Source organism: Oncorhynchus mykiss, chromosome 27, assembly GCF_013265735.2.
Source record: "Oncorhynchus mykiss isolate Arlee chromosome 27, USDA_OmykA_1.1, whole genome shotgun sequence".
NCBI lineage: Eukaryota > Metazoa > Chordata > Actinopteri > Salmoniformes > Salmonidae > Oncorhynchus > Oncorhynchus mykiss.
This window is the reverse complement of record NC_048591.1, coordinates 16,954,267-16,973,936: the sequence shown is the minus strand read 5'-3', so window position 1 is coordinate 16,973,936 and position 19,670 is coordinate 16,954,267. Positions and strand designations below refer to the sequence as shown.

At 45.9% G+C, this 19,670-nt stretch overlaps 1 protein-coding gene across 8 annotated transcripts in view; it reads left to right on the top strand.

Annotated features, from left to right (window-relative positions):
- The window catches only part of LOC110507646 (neurobeachin-like), a 307,618-nt gene that overhangs the window by 90,278 nt on the left and 197,670 nt on the right, over positions 1-19,670 (top strand). For 4 of the 8 annotated variants that reach the window (XM_036965230.1, XM_036965227.1, XM_036965225.1 and 1 more), the window contains exons 21-35: positions 243-435; positions 635-982; positions 1,192-1,500; positions 1,580-2,017; positions 2,297-2,514; positions 2,945-3,098; positions 3,932-3,955; positions 4,099-4,279; positions 7,279-7,388; positions 7,805-7,870; positions 7,962-8,130; positions 8,851-8,963; positions 9,121-9,452; positions 14,035-14,186; positions 16,782-16,908. In XM_036965230.1, the coding sequence (XP_036821125.1) occupies positions 243-435; positions 635-982; positions 1,192-1,500; positions 1,580-2,017; positions 2,297-2,514; positions 2,945-3,098; positions 3,932-3,955; positions 4,099-4,279; positions 7,279-7,388; positions 7,805-7,870; positions 7,962-8,130; positions 8,851-8,963; positions 9,121-9,452; positions 14,035-14,186; positions 16,782-16,908 (2,934 nt within the window). The remainder of the gene's footprint in view (positions 1-242; positions 436-634; positions 983-1,191; positions 1,501-1,579; positions 2,018-2,296; positions 2,515-2,944; positions 3,099-3,931; positions 3,956-4,098; positions 4,280-7,278; positions 7,389-7,804; positions 7,871-7,961; positions 8,131-8,850; positions 8,964-9,120; positions 9,453-14,034; positions 14,187-16,781; positions 16,909-19,670) is intronic. The other 4 variants (XM_036965232.1, XM_036965228.1, XM_036965231.1 and 1 more) reach the window with 2 other exon arrangements.

Genomic DNA, 19,670 nt, shown 5'->3' with positions numbered 1-19,670 from the left:
CATCAGATCATTTCACTAATTCACATAATAGAAGGTGATCAGAATGAATTGTTTCACTGATAGAGTGGCTGGTGATCAAGTCACATTAGAACCGAGCAACGATCAGAGGGAGTACTGCTGTTGGCCTACAGACCGACTTTAACTTAGACTACTGACTATGTAGCCCTGGTCTCTCCTGCTGTTTGCTCTAGTAGTGAGAAACGTATTGATAATAGTTGTAATAGTATATATTATTGTTCTAGGTGTCTGCTGCAGTGTTCAGTATGGCAGGACTGGATGTTCAGTCTGGGCTATATCAACCCTAAAAACCCAGAGGAACAGAAGATGATGGAGATGGTCTATAGCCTCTTCAGGATCCTGCTCTACCATGCTATCAAGTATGAGTGGGGAGGTTGGAGGGTCTGGGTGGATACACTCTCCATCGCTCACTCCAAGGTAAGACTCAGCGGCTGTCTGCGTCCCAAATAGCATATAGTGCACTACTTTTGATTAAGTTATTGATCATGTCTCTCCCTCTCTATATGGTAACCTACACGAGGCACATATGGAGAACCTGGCTGAGATGAGCTTGATTATTAGTTCTAGGTGATTAATTATAGATAATAATATTGATAATGTCTGTTCTATACTGTAGGTAACATACGAGGCCCATAAGGAGTACCTGGCTAAGATGTATGAGGACTACCAGCGTCAGGAAGAGGAGAACATTAAGAAGGGGAGGAAGGGTCTGGTCAGCACCATCTCAGGCCTGCAGGACCTCCAGGCCGGGGGCATCCAGGGGAACATGGAGATCAGAGAGATAGACTCCCAGACACAGACCCCGGAGAGCGAGGCCGACTACCCCGAGACCCCCGGCCACCCCCGGAACACACCGTCAGAGGGGAAGACAAGGGAGGAGGGGGGGCTCGGGGGGACAGGGACGACGGGGTCAGGGGTCAGAGTGGAGGTTCATGACCTGTTGGTGGACATCAAGGCTGAAAAGGTATGGTGTCTCCATCTGTTTTAATAGTTTTTACAGGTGATGCTTGTATCCAGAGCAACTTCCAGTCAGTGCATTCAACTAAGTTTAGTTGGAAAAAAACACCACATATCACAGTTCTTGCAAGTAGACTCTTAAAATCAATCAGTCAGTCAGTCAGTTAATCAATCAATCAATCAATCAGCCAATCAATCAATCCCTCCATCTCCCAGGTGGAAGCCACAGAGGTGAAGCTGGATGACCTGGACCTGTCTCCAGAGCCGCTGGGCGTGACAGTGGGTGTGGCCGGGGGTGTTGTCTCTGAGGACAGGGGCGGGGCGTTGGTCCAGGTGGACTCCCTATTGGACAACGTTTACTGTGCTGCTGTAGAGAAGCTAAGCAGCAGCGCCGCCAGTGGAGTACTGGTCCCCAACGCAACTGTCGCCGTCGCGCCCGACAACCACAACACTGGTCCCCTCATCACCCTTGCTGATGACGACAAGGACAGTCTCCCTAGCAACAGCAGCTTCATGTTTGGCCAGGTTAGTTCATCTTTCTTTTCTTTTCTTCTGCTTGTGTTTTGTTATGTGCAAGTTAACTAAACAGAACTGAACTCAACAGGAAGAGCCCCTGGTCCTGCCAAGTCCTGGTTCTAACCCTGATCCAGACCCTGAGTCCCCTTTCCCCCCGGGCCACAGCCATGACCTGGGCCTGCTGGACCACATGACTGGCAGCTCTGAGCTGGGGACCATCGGCATGGTCGGCACGGTCACTCCTGGTGGTCCGATCAGCAGCATCCTGGAGGAAGATAGATTTAAGCTCCAGACCACCCTGGGTGACGTCACCTCCATGCCCAGGGAAGAGGCCTGCTCTAAGGGGTCAGAGTTCACAGAGACCGGGGCTGGAGCTAGGGTTGAAGGGTCTGGGTTGTCGGAGGGGGGCGAGCCCTTGGCTGGTGGGAAAGGTAGTGGGACAGATGCAGTCAGCAACACCTCAGACACTGAGAGGTCAGACGAAGGAAAGGAGGTTAAGAAGATTCAGACCACTGCTACTACACAGGTTAGTTAAATTACAAGACCTCCCTCCCTCTTGTCCTCTCTTCCTCCTCGCTCCCACTTCCCTTTGTCCCTCCTCTCTCCCTCCTGTTAGTAGTCTGATGCGAGGAAGGATGAGAGGAGGAGGAGGAGGAGAGAGCAAGAGGGAGAGGAGGAGAGAGAGGACTAAAATACTATTAATAGAGTCTCTGCTGTTATGTAATGACTAATTTTAATTTACACACTGCTTTATACACTGTGAATTATAGTTGTGTGTGTGTGTGTGTCTGTGTGTGTGTGTCAGTCCCTCCATAGTCGTACAGCAGCCCAGTTAGAGCGTGACCTGCGTGTGGACCTGGGCTTCAGAGGGATGCCCATGACAGAGGAGCAGCGACGCCAGTTCAGCCCAGGCCCTCGCACCACCATGTTCCGCATCCCAGAGTTCAAGTGGTCGGCCATGCACCAGCGCCTCCTCACCGACCTGCTGTTGGCCCTGGAGACAGACGTCCACATCTGGAGGAGGTGAGGGGACCGAGATGTTGAGGACATGTCCCTAATCACACCATAGTCCGTATGTAGTGCACTACTTTGTATCAAAGCCCAATGCCCCTCTGTAGTGCACTATGTCTGACCACGTTGGGCTTCCACAAAGGACATGCAGTGGAATGTTACGTTAACATTTTGATCATTTAGCAGATGCTCTTACAGTCAGTGCATTCAACTAAGTTAGGTAAGACAACCGAATATCACACTCATTGAGAGTAAAACAAGAGTTACAGTAGATCCTGCAGCCAGGGTTTCTAACTAGCCTTACTGCGGCTGATTATTCAACACGTGTCTCTGACCTGACCTAAGACCTGACCTATGCTTAACATTGTGTGACATGCTACTGCATCCTGATTAAATTAACTGTAATCCAGTTCTCTCCCTCTCTCTTTCTGCCTCCCTGCAGCCATTCAACCAAATCCGTCATGGATTTTGTCAACAGCAATGAGAACATCATCTTTGTCCACAACACCATCCACCTCCTCTCTCAGATGGTAGACAACATCATCATCGCCTGTGGAGGGATCCTTCCTCTGCTCTCTGCTGCCACCTCTCCTTCTGTAAGTCATTCAGTCAGTCTTTCTACCTCCTGTCCTCCTGTAAATCAGTCAGTCCCTTTCTACCACCTGTCCTCCTGTGAATCAGTCAGTCAGCTTCTCTGCCACCTCTCCTTCTGTAAATCAGTCAGTCAGCTTCTCTGCCACCTCTCCTTCTGTAAATCAGTCAGTCCCTTTCTACCACCTGTCCTCCTGTAAATCAGTCAGTCCCTTTCTACCACCTGTCCTCCTGTAAATCAGTCAGTCAGCTTCTCTACCACCTCTCCTTCTGTAAATCAGTCAGTCCCTTTCTACCACCTGTCCTCCTGTAAATCAGTCAGTCCCTTTCTACCACCTGTCCTCCTGTAAATCAGTCAGTCCCTTTCTACCACCTGTCCTCCTGTAAATCAGTCAGTCAGCTTCTCTGCCAACTCTCCTTCTGTAAATCAGTCAGTCAGCTTCTCTGCCACCTCTCCTTCTGTAAATCAGTCAGCCAGCTTCTCTGCCACCTCTCCTTCTGTAAGCCAGTCAGCCTCTCTGTGGTGCCACACTATCATCTAGTGGTGGCTATTAGGAACTGCATGTTTATGTCTTCATTAATGATCGTTCTCTAGGAAATAGAACTAGTTGATTGTCTTTATTGATTGTAGCCGTTTTCATTTGCTCAGCTTCATTCTGCTATATATTCAGCTAATGAGAATTTTACTTTGTCAGAGTCGTTTAAGTTGGTGATGGTTTCCTCTGTGTGTTTTGCTTCTGTGTGTTAAGGATTGTATGTGCTTTACCTGCTGACTGGATCTGTTGATTTGAATCATCTGTTGTGATGTTTTCTTCTTTTTGTTTGTGTGCATGGCCAGAGTACCCAGGTTAGTGCATATGCTGTAAGTTTTATTTTATTTCTAAACATTTATTCTCTCAGGTACAACAGAACAATATTTAGTTATTCTGTTTCTTGAGTATATATGATGTCCCCCTCTTCCCCCTCCCCTGTCCCCTGTCCCCTGAACCCCTGCGTTGCGATCAGGCTGAGTTGGAGAACATCGAGGCGACCCAGGGCATGTCTTCAGAGACGGCGGTGTCCTTCCTGTCCCGTCTGATGGCCATGGTGGACGTTCTGGTGTTCGCCAGCTCACTCAACTTCTCTGAGATAGAGGCTGAGAAGAACATGTCCTCTGGAGGCCTGATGAGACAGTGTCTACGACTGGGTAAGAGTCTGTGTGTGCCTGCGTGCGCGCGTGCGTGTGTGTGAGCGTGCCCTTGTCACACACATTAACTGTCATGTTAGACGATTCACGAGATCAGCAAATGCCGTGGCAAAATCATTTCACTATCATTTCAATAATTCCAGTATTCCATGAAATTCTTTGATGTGGTCAACCTAGCTAATTAATTTTCTAAATGCACTGCTATTAGATAGTACATGTGCTTTGGTGAGTCATGATTTTCATTAATAGTGTGTGTCTGCTGTAGTGGTTGGTAGTTCAGTCAGGTAGCTTGTCTGTGTAAAGACCAGACTATTGAAGCTAGGTCTGAAGTAACTCAGAACAAATCCACACTTACACTCACCACACACACATACGCACACGCATAGGAGCTGATCGTGGACTACAGGAAAAGGCGGGCTGAACAGGCCCCCATTAACATCGACGGGGCTGTAGTGGAGCGACTTTCAAGTTCCTTGGTGTCCACATCACCAACAAACTATCATGGTCCAAACATACCAAGACAGTCGTGAAGAGGGCACGACAAAACCTTTTCCCCCTCAGGAGACTGAAAAGATTTGCCAAGGGTCCCCAGATCATCAAAAGGTTCTACATCTGCACCATCGAGAGCACTGGTTGCATCACCGCCTGGTATGGCAGCTGCTCGGCATCTGACCGTAAGGCGCTACAGAGGGTAGTGAAATGTTTTTTGTCAGAGACTCCAGTCACCCAAGTTATAGAAGTTATTTCTCTGCTACCGCACGGCAAGCGGTACCGGAGCACCAAGTCTAGGACCAAAAGGCTCCTCAACAGCTTCTACCCACAAGCCATAAGACTGCTGAACAATTAATAAAATCGCCACCGGACTATTTACATTGACCCCCCCTGCCTTTTGCACACTGCTGCTACTCGCTGTTTATTATCTATGCATAGTCACTCACCTACATGTACAAATTACCTCAACTAACCTGTTTCCCCGCACACTGACTCGGTACCGGTGCCCCCTGTATACACACATTTTCTTAACTCTTTCTTGAACTGTACTGTTGGTTAAGGGCTTGGAAGTAAGCATTTAGGTCCCCACTGGGAAGTTTTATTTGATTTGAAACACACAGCTTATGTTTTACTATACCGGTGGAGACCTAACATTTATTTCCATTCAAAATCCTGTTTTCCCTAACCTCAACCCTAACCCTATCCTTAACCCCTAACCCTAACCTCAACCCTAACCCTGTCCTTAACCCCTAACCCTAACCTCAACCCTAACCCTATCCTTAACCCCTAACCCTAACCTCAACCCTAACCCTGTCCTTAACCCCTAACCTCAACCCTAACCCTGTCCTTAACCCCTAACCCTAACCCTAAATCTAACCTCAACCCTAACCCTGTCCTTAACCCCTAACCCTAACCCTAACCCTAACCTCAACCCTAACCCTGTCCTTAACCCCTAACCCTAACCTCAACCCTAACCCTGTCCTTAACCCATAACCTCAACCCTAACCCTGTCCTTAACCCCTAACCCTAACCCTAACCTCAACCCTAACCCTATCCTTAACCCCTAACCCAAACCTCAACCCTAACCCTGTCCTTAAACCCTAACCCTAACCCTAAACCTAACCTCAACCCTAACCCTGTCCTTAACCCCTAACCTTAACTCCTAAACCTAACCTCAACCCTAACCCTGTCCTTAACCCCTAACCCTAACCCTAAACCTAACCTCAACCCTAACTCTGTCCATATCCCCTAACCTTAACTCCTAAACCTAACCTCAACCCTAACCCTGTCCTTAACCCCTAACCCTAACCCTAAACCTAAACTCAACCATGATTCTAACCCTAATTGCAACCCTAACCCTAACCCCTAAAATAGACTTTGTCGACGAGGGAGAATTTTCCACACACACACACACACACACACACACACACACACACACACACACACACACACACACACACACACACACACACACACACTCTCTCTCTCTCTATCTCACTATCATCATCTGTAGTGTGAAATTTGTCTGGCTGTTTGTTTCACCATGACTCTGGCCTGGCAGCTTGGAACTAATAGTGATCAGACAAGCAGGTAACCTACTGGTTAGAGCGTTGGGCCAGTAACCGAAAGGTTGCTAGATTGAATCCCTAAGCTGACAAGGTAAAAATCTGTCGTTCTGCTCCTGAACAAGGCAGTTAACCCACTTTTCCTAGGCCGTCATTGTAAATAAGAATTTGTTCTTAACTGATTTGCCTAGTTAAATAAAGGTCATATTTTTTTATATAAAAAAAAATCATTAATGCGTTTCAAGATGCAGCTTCTGATACCCTGTCTGTCTGTCTGTCTGTCTGTCTGTCTGTCTGTCTGTCTGTCTGTCTGTCTGTCTGTCTGTCTGTCTGTCTGTCTGTCTGTCTGTCTGTCTGTCTGTCTGTCTGTCTGTCTGTCTGTCTGTCTGTCTGTCTGTCTGTCTGTCTGTCTGTCTGTCTGTCTGTCTGTCTGTCTGTCTGTCTGTCTGTCTGTCTGTCTGTCTGTCTGTCTGTCTGTCTGTCTGTCTGTCTGTCTGTCTGTCTGTCTGTCTGTCTGTCTGTCTGTCTGTCTGTCTGTCTGTCTGTCTGTCTGTCTGTCTGTCTGTCTGTCTGTCTGTCTGTCTGTCTGTCTGTCTGTCTGTCTGTCTGTCTGTCTGTCTGTCTGTCTGTCTGTCTGTCTGTCTGTCTGTCTGTCTGTCTGTCTGTCTGTCTGTCTGTCTGTCTGTCTGTCTGTCTGTCTGTCTGTCTGTCTGTCTGTCTGTCTGTCTGTCTGTCTGTCTGTCTGTCTGTCTGTCTGTCTGTCTGTCTGTCTGTCTGTCTGTCTGTCTGTCTGTCTGTCTGTCTGTCTGTCTGTCTGTCTGTCTGTCTGTCTGTCTGTCTGTCTGTCTGTCTGTCTGTCTGTCTGTCTGTCTGTCTGTCTGTCTGTCTGTCTGTCTGTCTGTCTGTCTGTCTGTCTGTCTGTCTGTCTGTCTGTCCTCCCAGTGTGTTGTGTAGCAGTGAGGAACTGTCTGGATGTTAGACAGAGACAGAGGGACAGAGGGACCAACAGTAAAAGCCAGGACAACCTGTATGGTGCAGCATCTGCCAACAAGGTAGGTCCTCACCTAACCTCATCATTTAAAAATACATATTAAGTTGGTAGTAATGGTACAGTTGATGGGTGGCCATGACACCGGACGTACAGGAACTATGAGTGGGGGGTGTGTGGAAGATCATTAAGTGTGACACGCAGTGTAATATGGATGCTACGATAGCGGCTAAGTAAACAGATTGTTACACGGCCGCTATGATGTCAGACTCCCTTAGTCTCCTCACTTTAGATATCCTACAGCAGAAAATATCTCAGTAACATTCTCATATGATGTCAGACTCCCTTAGTCTCCTCACTTTAGATCTCCTACAGCAGAAAATATCTCAGTAACATTCTCATATGATGTCAGACTCCCTTAGTCTCCTCACTTTAGATCTCTTACAGCAGAAAATATCTCAGTAACGTTCTCCCATCCAGGACCCTGACAGACTTCTACAGGACGTCGATATCAATCGTCTGAGAGCTGTCGTGTTTCGGGATGTGGTGAGTATGACTGTGTGTGTGTGTGTGCTGGTCCGTGTGTAACATGTTTGTGTGCATATGATTGTGTAACATGTATATGTATCCCCACCAGGATGACAGCAAGCAGGCCCAGTTCTTGGCACTAGCGGTGGTCTACTTTATCTCTGTCCTCATGGTGTCAAAGTACAGGGACATCCTGGAACCACAGAGAGAGACCAACAGGATGATCAGCCAATCAGCATACAGCATTCGCCACGAGATCAACTCATCTACCAGCACAAGTGCTTGCTTTTGTTATTCAACTCCAATCCTCTCAGCTCTCTGATTAATTAATGTGATCCACTAATTGCACTGTGCAGAATGAAACATGGAAACAGGAATGGAAGTGGAGAGGGGAAATGGGAGAGGGGAAGGGAACGTGGGTGTATGAAAGTTGTACAGGTAGCCCTGGTCTCTGTGGTATGAACAGTTACATCCCACTGGGCACACCCTGAGAGAGAGCAAGCAATACATAGAGAGATAGATTGAGAGAGAGTGTAAAAGAAAGAGAGAAAAACAGAGAGATGCTGAGGGTTTGGGGCGTTGTGAGGCTTGTTCTATTTCCAGCCGGGAGGTTGGGATCAGAGAGGCTTCTGGGAAGGACACTTCGCCGCCATTATAAATAATATCACCAGGAAGAGAGTTTCCAGCCAACAGGTAGATGGCAGATGTCTGTCTATCTGGGAAGTTAGAAGAGGATAAACGAGGAAGTTAGATGGGGAGAGAATGGGCTTGTTTGACATCAACTGCATTGCAATCAGCAACTGCCAACTGGCTGATCTACGAATCACCTTGAATCTTAAATGACTACTCATTATTATTTGTAGATCGGTCAGTCAATCACAATTAACCCACAATGCATCACATATTTGATGCTTTGGAACACTGCCTATGTGTGTGAGCCCACCCAGTGTCCTTGTGTCCTGACTGTGTGTGCGTGTGTGTGCGTGCGTGTGTTCCAGAGACCCCCCTGGCGTACCCTGACCAAAGTAAGGAGCCCCCCACCCCTGTTGAGGAGCTCCACATAGAGAGAGGCTGTCTGCCACACACCGACTCTGGCATTGGAGAGGAACAGGTTGACCATCTAGATACTAGACTGTGTTCTCTTTTTTCGCTCTATTTGAGTGGATTGGAGTTGTATTATAATGTGTGTTTGTGCATAAACCCAGGAAGATTACAGGTACATGAGTACATAAGTAAACTACCCCCCCTCCCCCCCTCCCTCCCTCCAGATGGCCAGTGTGTTAAACGGGGCAGACTTGGACACTTCAGGACCCGGGCGAGCTGACGCCATGTCCTCCCTGCTCAGCAGCCTCTCCTCTGGGGAGAAGCATAGCCAAGAGTCCCTCTTGGAGCCGCCTGGCCTGGAGGTCCTAAGGACCACCTCCTCCATCTCCTCCATCAGCCACTCAAACATCAACGTACGAAGAATCCTGAAGAGCCTAGTGGCTGGGCCTGTAGAGGGGGTGGAACCTGGACCAGAGCCCCTCCCCTACCCTGATCTTGCCGTACAGAGAGAGACCCATTCCCCCATGCTGCCCATGCAGTTCCACTCCTTTGACAGGTACGGTACACACACACACACACACACACACACACACACACACACACACACACACACACACACACACACACACACACACACACACAACTATGCAGTTCCACTCTTTGTACTGGAGGCTACTCTGTTATGCATGGCTAATACAGTAAGAGTCAAAAGTTTGGACACACCTACTCAATCAAAGGTTTTTTTTGAGTGAAGGTAAAGCAGCCAACAAGTGCTCAGCATATGTAGGAACTCCTTCAAGGAAAAAGCATTCCTCATGAAGCTGGTTGAGAGAATGCCAAGAGTGTACAAAACTGTCATCAAGGCAAAGGGTGGCTATTTGAAGAATATCAAATATAAAATAGATTTTGATTTGTTTAACACTTTTTTGGTTACTACATGTGTTATTTCATAGTTTTGAATTCTTCACTATTATTAGTAAAAATAGTAAAAATAAATAGTAAAATTAAAGAAAAACCCTTGGATGAGTAGGTGTGTCCAGACTTTTGACTGGTACTATACATGTTTGACAACTTGAGCTCCACAGTAAGAAATGGTGTTAAGGGTACAGGTAGCCTAGCGGTAGAGTGGAAATTTCACTGGTTCGAATACCTGAGCCGACAAAGTGAAAAATCTGTCGATGTGCCCTTGAGCCAGGCACTTAACCCTAATTTGCTCCAGGGGCGCTGTACTACTATGGCTGACCCTGTAAAGCAACACATTTCACTGCACCTATCCGTTGTGTGTGACAATAAAACATCATTTTTTTTAATACGGAGTTGATGTGTTGATGACAAGTACATACGCTTCAAGACAGAAATATAATGTGTGTTGTTAGTCAAGCAGACTCAACACGCCACAGTTTATCCACCAGGTATGTTTAGTTGTCAGGAGCAACATTCATGGTTATACAGTCGCAAGCTAAACATCACTCACATGTTAGACATCTGGTACAGTTCGCTAAGCCCCCATGGGGAGGAGTGTGTGTGTGTGTGTGTGTGTGTGTGTGTGTGTGTGTGTGTGTGTGTGTGTGTGTTTGGAAAGGTCTTGTGTGTGTTGTGTGTTTACATTCCTGCCATAGATAAGAACCCAGTAATCTGTGTTCCGTCCCCGTGGTAACCTGCTGCTGACAGGAGGTCAGGGTTCACATCCCAGAATCCTTATCTTTCTGTCTGGTGAACGTTCTGTACCAAAAAACCCCTGAACCATGTCAAGATTGGTGTTGCTGTTGGTGTGGCTGTCGGAAGGGCCTGTTTGGGGTGTGTGTCACTTGTGATGAAGGTAAAAATGGAGGACAGAAGCGATAAGTAGATAGTAGATGGAGGAGAGAGGAAAGGTGGAGAGGAAGGAGAGATGGAGGAGGAGATGAAGGGTCAGTTGAAGGACTGCAGAGGTCCCCTGGGCCCTGATGACTGATTAAACAGAAGCGGCGTCCCATTTTACCCCTCCCCATCCCTCCTCCCCTCCCATGCCCAAGCCTGTCTCCTCACCACTCACAGCCCTAATATGCCCTGGCAGGCTGAAATGAGTTGCCAGAGCTCTCTGTATTATTTTTGAAATGCTTTCACACACAGTGTCCAGGTCACACATACGACTCCTTCATGCTTTAATGTCATCCAGCCTCAATTTGCTGTGTCTAATTCTTCTCCACCTACCAGCAGAATGAGCTGCTAGGCTGGCTAGGCCTCAGGACGGCTGAGCTGTCAGGCCTGAGGCTGATAGGGACTGACAACATCAAAACAGAGCACAAAGAAAAGGCTCAGAGCGTTGAGAGGAGGGCTGAGTCCCCTGGCCTTTCTGGTTGATAGTCTCTCTGAGGTGGAGTTTTCAATTAGAGACTTCAATACCCAGAACTGGATGACCAGATGGGACCAGTGCATGGCTGATCTGAATGCACCTTTAAATTCCCTTCTTTCCTTTTCTGTCTCTCTCTCTCTCTAGTACAGCTGTCTGACAGTAACAGTGACACAGGGGGATGTTGTCTAGCTCTGTATTTGTGAATACATTTTTAATGAAGAACTGATTTATTCTGTTTGGTTTTAATTGAACTCATTATGTTAGGAAGTTTAATCTTTTGAATCTATTTCCATAGTATATCTATATGATTGAGGATGTGTGTGTGTGTGTATATAAATGTATGTATCCACAGTCATCACCTCCCGTTCATTAATATTTCTTACTAGATTAATCCTCACTTTATTCACAGCAGCCCCTATTAAACACACCCCTGTTAATAAATGATGCCTTAGATAATCTTTGCATCATTCATGAGCACTCAGATAATCAATTATTCATATAAAAGGTTCCTGCTGGATCAACATACAGTATCAGACCGTTGAGACCATAAGCTGCACACATCCTTATTGTAGCTTTTCCCTTTTTTATGTTCAACTCCATCTACAGTGGTGACAGATGTGGGGAGTTAGTGCTAATCTGAAGTGTGATGGAACAAGGCATGTGATTGTTCATTCAACCTGTCAGTGTTTTTATTGTTTGTGTTCCTACTCCTATAAAGGATTACAAATCAAATCAAATCAAATGTATCGGTCACACACACACATGGTTAGCAGATGTTAATGCGAGTGTAGCGAAATGCTTGTGCTTCTCGTTCCGACAATGCAGTAGTAACCAACGAGTAATCTAACCTAACAATTCCACAACTGCTACCTTATACACACAAGTGTAAAGGGATAAAGAATATGTACATAAAGATATATGAATGACGGTATCGAGTACAGTATATACATATGAGACGAGTAATTTAGGGTATGTAAACAAAGTGGCATAGTTTAAAAGTGGCTAGTGATACATGTATTACATAAAGATGTAGTAGATGATATAGAGTACAGTATATACGTATACATATGAGATGAGTAATGTAGGGTATGTAAACATTATATTAAGTAGCATTGTTTAAAGTGGCTAGTGATATATTTTACATCAATTTCCATCAATTCCCATTATTAAAGTGGCTGGAGTTGAGTCAGTGTGTTGGCAGCAGCCACTCAATGTTAGTGATGGCTGTTTAACAGTCTGGTGGCCTTGAGATAGAAGCTGTTTTTCAGTCTCTCGGTCCAGGTTTGATGCACCTGTACTGACCTCGCCTTCTGGATGATAGCGGGGTGAACAGGCAGTGGCTCGGGTGGTTGTTGTCCTTGATGATCTTTATGGCCTTCCTGTGACATCGGGTGGTGTAGGTGTCCTGGAGGGCAGGTAGTTTGCCCCCGGTGATGCGTTGTGCAGACCTCACTACCCTCTGGAGAGCCTTACGGTTGTGGGCGGAGCAGTTGCCGTACCAGGCGGTGATACAGCCCGACAGGATGCTCTATTTGGGCGGTAAGCAAATTGGAGTGGGTCTAGGGTGTCAAGTAGGGTGGAGGTGATATGGTCCTTGACTAGTCTCTCAAAGCACTTCATGATGATGGAAATGAGTGCTACGGGGCGGTTGTCGTTTAGCTCAGTTACCTTAGCTTTCTTGGGAACAGGGACAATGGTGGCCCTCTTGAAGCATGTGGGAACAGCAGACTGGGATAAGGATTGATTGAATATGTCCGTAAACACACCAGCCAGCTGGTCTGCGCATGCTCTGAGGATGCGGCTGGGGATGCCGTCTGGGCCGGCAGCCTTGCGAGGGTTAACACGTTTAAATGTTTTACTCACGTCGGCTGCAGTGAAGGAGAGTCCGCAGGTTTTGGTTGCGGGCCGTGTCAGTGGCACTGTATTGTCCTCAAAGCGGGCAAAAAAGTTATTTAGTCTGCCTGGGAGCAAGACATCCTGGTCCATGACTGGGCTGGTTTTCTTTTTGTAATCCGTGATTGATTGTAGACCCTGCCACATACCTCTTGTGTCTGAGCCGTTGAATTGCGACTAGATAAATAACTCAATATGAACAAGGAATACCTTCAGAGAAAATATTAAATATATAGCTGATTTCCTCAGTGATGTGCTGCTGTCAATGAGATCTCTAGTCTAGACTAAAGCAGCAGTACACAGATGTATTGAATAAATGATGCTGTCACCATCAGTATCTCAGAAATTGTAATATGCAGCATACTTACATTGCCCTATGTGTATGTGTGTGTGTGTGTGTGTGTGTGTGTGTGTTCGCGTGTGTGTTCGCGTGCATGTGTGTCATGCTGTTCATCGGTAGTGAATAACTGATTGCAGTAGATCCCAGTGGTCTGAATGTATGCTCTGTGCTCTCCAAGTGGACCATGGCAAGGTCACAAGTTTGGTCGTCTAAATACCCTGGTTCCATCCCAAATAGCACCCTATTCCCTATATAGTGCACTACTTTTGACCAGGGCTCTTGTCAAAGGTAGTGCACTATATAAGGAATAGAGTGCCATTTGGGATGCACACCCTGCTGGCAGTATTTACTGCCTTCCTCCCTCATGTGATGTATTTTAGTGCCTATAAATGCTTAAGAGGAAACCAAAAGTGTCTTCACACATAGAACTGTCTTTTTATATCCATGTATTTATATCTCTTCTTAATGATTTAATATTTCTCTTAATAACGTAATAGGAGAATTACTCACTTACTGCAGCTGCTCTCTCTCTCGCTCTGTGTGTGTGTGTGTGTGTGTGTCTCTGTATAGGAGTGTGGTGGTCCCAGTGAAGAAGCCTCCACCAGGCAGTCTGGCTGTGAACACGGTTGGACACGCATCCTCCAGCAGCCTGGCAACAGGCTCCACCCCCAACATCTTTGTTGCAGCCTCCAACACCCCCAAGAGCATGATCAACACCACTGGTAGGCCTACACCCATGGGCCCTGGTCAAATGTAGGGAATAGGGTGCAATTTGGGACTAAGCCTTCTATTACGTCCCACTTCAACCCCAGTTCCCTAGCCCCTAACACCTAGCCACTTGTGTATACTTGGAAGGAGTGGGTAGATATGAGTAAAACTAGTGACAATTCCACCTAACCTACAGTTGCTGAATAACAGGGAGCTACCACTACCATACCAATATGATTGCTTATCTGATCCTTTCTTGTCTATGAGGTGCCTAGGGGCTAGTGAGTAAAGGGTAGGGGCTAGGAGTAAGGGCTTGGTGTAGGGGGTAGGGTATAGGTGTAGGGGTAAAGGGACCGCGGTTGATTTAAGATTCAGCCTGACATACAAGCCCTCTGAATGATGGTAAACAGGGACTCAGACCCACGAGGTTACTAATAACACTACTAATGTGTTCGGCCGGTAATGTGGTTTATTTCCAGGGAACTGTTGCTAGTTGGAGTTCGTTAGTATTTAATTTGAGTAATTACTGCAGATTTTAATAACCCAGTGGGTCTGGAATGTGTCCTTTGAAGCCAGTCCAGGAATAGAAGCAGAATTTGCATCCAAAATGGCTCCCTATGTAGTGCACTACTTTTGACCAAGGCCCATAGGGATCAAAAGTGGTGCACTATCTAAAGAATAGGGTGCCATTTGGGACGCATCCAATTTGTTTGCCGGCTGGATAACTGAGGTTTAATAATGGCGTGTAGAAACTCATACTGAGCACCAGAGGGCACTCACTCTCTACTGCTCTACATGACCATGCTTCCTATACAGTACTATGACCCACTGCTGTGTAGCGGTTCAGACCAAAATACTATAGTTTAGTAGTAGTTGTAGTGCATTGTGCGTCCCAAATGGCACCCTATTCCATACATAGTGCACTACTATAGGGAATACAGGAGTAGGCCTGGACAAAAGTAGTGCACTAAACAAGGAATAGCGTTCCATTTGACTGTCCTCTCCCCTAAGGCCCTGCTCTCTGCTGTTGAGCCAAGGGTCCCATGATGCAGCAGGCTTCTGAAAGAAGCCACTTAATACAGAGATCATTAGAGCTGCAACACCTATTAAATGTTCCTATCCCCTCAGCAGGAATGTGAGAAATGTGACAGAGTCAAAGTGTGCTTTCAGCTAAACCCAGGGTCTGTCCTTCTCCCCCTTCGCTCTCTTTCGCTCCGTCTTTTTCCATCTATCATCCTTCTCTCCCACCCCCTCTTTCTCCCCCCTCCCTCTCTTTCTCCCCCTCCCTCCTTCTCTGTCATCCCCTCCTCCCCTCCCTCACTCTCTATCTCTCTCCCCCTCCCTCCTTCTCTCTCACCCCCTCTCCCCCTCCCTCTCTATCTCTCTCAACCTCCCTCCTTCTCTCTCAAGCCCCTATTTCTCCCACTCTCTTTTTCTCTCTCCCTCATTCCCTCAGACTCCACGATTTCTGTTCTGGAGATGTTCTTTGGCAACTTGACCCATGAACTCAAGGACATGCATGTGATACCTGGAACGATGATGGATGGAAAACATCTTAATCGTATCATATTAAACATGTAACCCAATATTGGACTGAGTGATAATAACTAATTAAATGATTAACAATAAATTCTACAGATACACCGCTTAAGAACAACCAATTATAGTGAATTGGACATTAGACATTCAAATACTTACAATGGTCCGAGGCGGATGTCATTCCTATAGGTCGTCCCTGTAACTGAAACAGACCTTGGGTAGATAATATACAGCATAGTCGTATACTGTATATTTCTATACTTGGGTATATAATGGAGTTGAATACTGTATAGTTGTATACTAGGGAATACAGAGTTGAGTTGTATAGTGTATAGTTGTTTACCTGGGTATATAATGGAGTTGTATAGTTGTATTCTTGGGTACATAATGGAGTATACTGTATATTTCTATAGTTTGGTATATAATTGAGTTGTATACTGTGGTATAGTTGTATAGTTATATACTTGGGTGTATAATGGAGTTAGTTGTATACTGTATACACTACCGGTCAAACGTTTTAGAACACCTAATCATTCTTTATTTGTACTATTTCCAACATTGTAGAATAATAGTGAAGACATCAAAACTATGAAATAACACATATGGAATCATGTAGAAACCAAAAAAGTGATTTTAGATTCTTCAAAGTAGCCACCTTTTGCCTTGATGACAGCTTTGCACATTCTTGGTATTCTCTCAACCAGCTTCATGAGGTAGTCACCTGGAATGCCTTTCAATTAACAAGGTGTGCCTTGTTAAAAGTTAATTTGTGGAATGTATTTCCTTCTTAATGTGTTTGAACACTTTTTTGGTTACTACATGATTCCATATGTGTTATTTCATAGTTTGATGTCTTCACTATTATTCTACAATGTTGGAAATAGTAAAAATAAAGAAAAACCCTTGAAAGAGTAGGTGTTCTAAAACTTTTGACCGGTATTGTATTTCTATACTCAGGTATATAATGGAGTTAGTGTATAGTTGTATACTTGGTTACATAATAGAGTTGTATACTTCTGCTCCCATACTTCTCCCAGTGTGACGTTGGTTGGTGTGTTTGTTCCCTGCAGGAGCTACAGACTCGGCCTCCTCTTCCTCCACCTCCTCCTCATCCTTCGTCAACGGGGCCACCAGTAAGAACCTGCCCGCTGTCCAGCCGGTGGCACCCATGCCTGAAGACACAGTGGAAAACATGAGGTAGGGTCAGCGTGTGACAGTACTGTGTGTGTGTAGTAGGCGGATTATGCATTTCGGTGCTACAGACATATTCACCATATATCACCTGGAGCCACTGAACAGTGCATGTCTTTCTCTATCAGCATGTAACCACTGCCTGTGGTGTTGTGTGAATGGTAATTCAGAGAAAATGTTGTGTGTGTGTGTAGCGTTAAGGTGTGTGTGGATGCTGTTGTGACCTTGACTCCTCATCCCCACCTTCTGTAAGTGTTTGTGACAGACATCTCTAGTGCTTCAGAGAGCCTGAGTACCTCTCTCTCTCTGTCTCCCAGTCCCACTGCCTCAACACATACTCACAAACAAACACACATTCACACACACACATTCTCACTCTCTCTCCCTCCTGTCCCCCTCTAAAGGAATTGCAAATCAGTTGCCATGGCAGTAACCAACATCACTTACCGTAACTGTGGAGTCAATGATGGAAGTGGCAAGTTGCAGAGCTGTATGTGTGTGTGTGTGTGTCTCTCATGGTTGCAGAGATGTGTGTGATCATAGCGAACTCTCATTTCAGTCCAGTCAGACGGACATGTAGCTTGTTGAATAGACAATAGACATATGGCCTCTGGTCAGAAGTAGTGCACTATAAAAGGAATAGGGTGCCATTTGGGACTCAGTCCTAGTGACTGCTGCAATCTCTGTGTATTTCAGTGCGTTGCTCTGTGAGGTGGACCAGGATCTGAGAGTCTTTAGTTGGTCCCTGCCGGGGGGCCAAACAGAGACAGAGACGGCCCCCAGAGGTGCAGGCCAGTGTCATAGGCAAGCACTGTTTAACATCACTCACACAGGTGTCACTGTCTCACTGATGCACTCATCCCTTCACCTTCGTATTCTTCCCAGGAGGCCAAGGGGCAGAACACACTCTGCTGCTATTCCCTCCTAGGCCAATCCTCTCTCTCTCTCGCTCTTTTTTCTCTCTTGCTCTCTCTCTCTCGCTTTTTGTCTGTCTCTGTATGTTTCTATGCTGGTGGACGGGCTACAGGCTCACGGCAGTATGTCTCTGCTTTTAGATGCTTCCTGTAGGTTGCATGCCCCCTCCTTCCCAGTCTGTAGATAGATACTACTAGACACTAAGCTGTAGAGGTCTTCTCGGGTCCAAAATGTTGGACCTGACCCGAACGGACCCGAGAACAATCAGACCCGGACATGAACAGACCCAATCATTTTTTAAAGCAGGACCCGGACCCGGAACCCGAACCTGAATTGACCCGACAACCCGACCTATACCCAACCTGTACCCTAATGGGTCCATGTCTAGACCAGACCTGATTTGGACCTGAGTGACAAAAAAAACATGTTTATCAACCAAGTTGCTCTTATGGTTAAGTTGCTCTTATAGGTCTTCATATGTTGGCTAGGCCTTCTATAAGTCAATAAATTCACCTTATTAGAGTAAAATAAATATGCTATGGCCATGGTCGGGTCCATTTGTGTCCACTAGGGTTTATCAGCTGTAATTGCATAGACCCGACACCTGATGACAATAAAACTGGACCCAACCCAGAGGGAAAAGTTGACATTTTGGAGCCGCTCAGGTCCCGGGTCGGGTCTTGGTTATTGGGTTTGGTTGGACTCGTGAAGAACTTTACTAGGCTGTGTGACACTATCTGGGCTCTAAACGGTGACACCGACACCAGTGCAACTAAAAGAAAATCCACCAAAAAATGCAGTACCTAACAATATTTAGCTGCAACACTCATCTCAACACTGCTCAAACAAGACAGGCTGCCACCTGCCGCTGCTTTCTTCCAGTTCTAGGGCCACACACACAGTTCCTCTATTCTATTTATTTTCTCAGTATGCTGTCAATTCATGCTTCCTGAACAAGAACGATGCTACGTTCCATGTAGCTTCTTAATATAAATCCACATTTTTCCTATTTTACTATTAGTTTGTGGATATTGTTCTTTGCAGGACTTGAGTTAGTTAGTCTAAGGAAGCTGGCATGTGCCTAAAATAATGCTAATCGTTAATGCTACTCGCTAACTAGCTAGCTAAACGCTATTTAGCTAAATGCACTAGCCAGGGCAAAGCAAATGTTAGCTCTAATACAGGTTGCTAGCAGTGGTGTAGATCAGCATGTTGTTTGTCTAAATGCAACATCTATTCAAATGTGATTAGAGTCCCCTGAGAAACACTGGCCAACATTTTGGTTCCTCGCCTTTCATAACTCCTACGTGGCTTTTTCATTTGTTGTCATTCCAAACAACACCAACCATAGAATTAGAATAATCATTGTATTTCTATGATTCCAACAGTGCTGTGTTCCAACAGTTCACCCAAGTGTTGTGATATCTTTTCTTAATTAAGAGCACTAGTGCTACCAATGAAATAGTTTACTTTAGAGCCCTTGATTTAGTGTTCTGCTAGGCGGCGCTCCTAGTGGCCGGGGACTTTAACCTCTCTGGGATATGTGGGACGCTAGCATTCCACCTGGCCAAAAGCCAGTGAAAATGCAGAGCGCCAAATTCAAATAAATTACTATAAAAATCAAAACTTTCATGAAATCACACATGTAAGATACCAAATAAAAAATAAAAAGGCTTTTCGGCGAAAGCAAACGATGCTATTATCTGAGGGTAGCACCTCTGTAAACAAAGAGAGAAAACATATTTCAACCCTGCAGGCGCGACACAAAAGGCAGGCATAAAAATATAAATCATGCCTTACCTTTGACGAGCTTCTTTTGTTGGCACTCCAATATGTCCCATAAACATCACAAA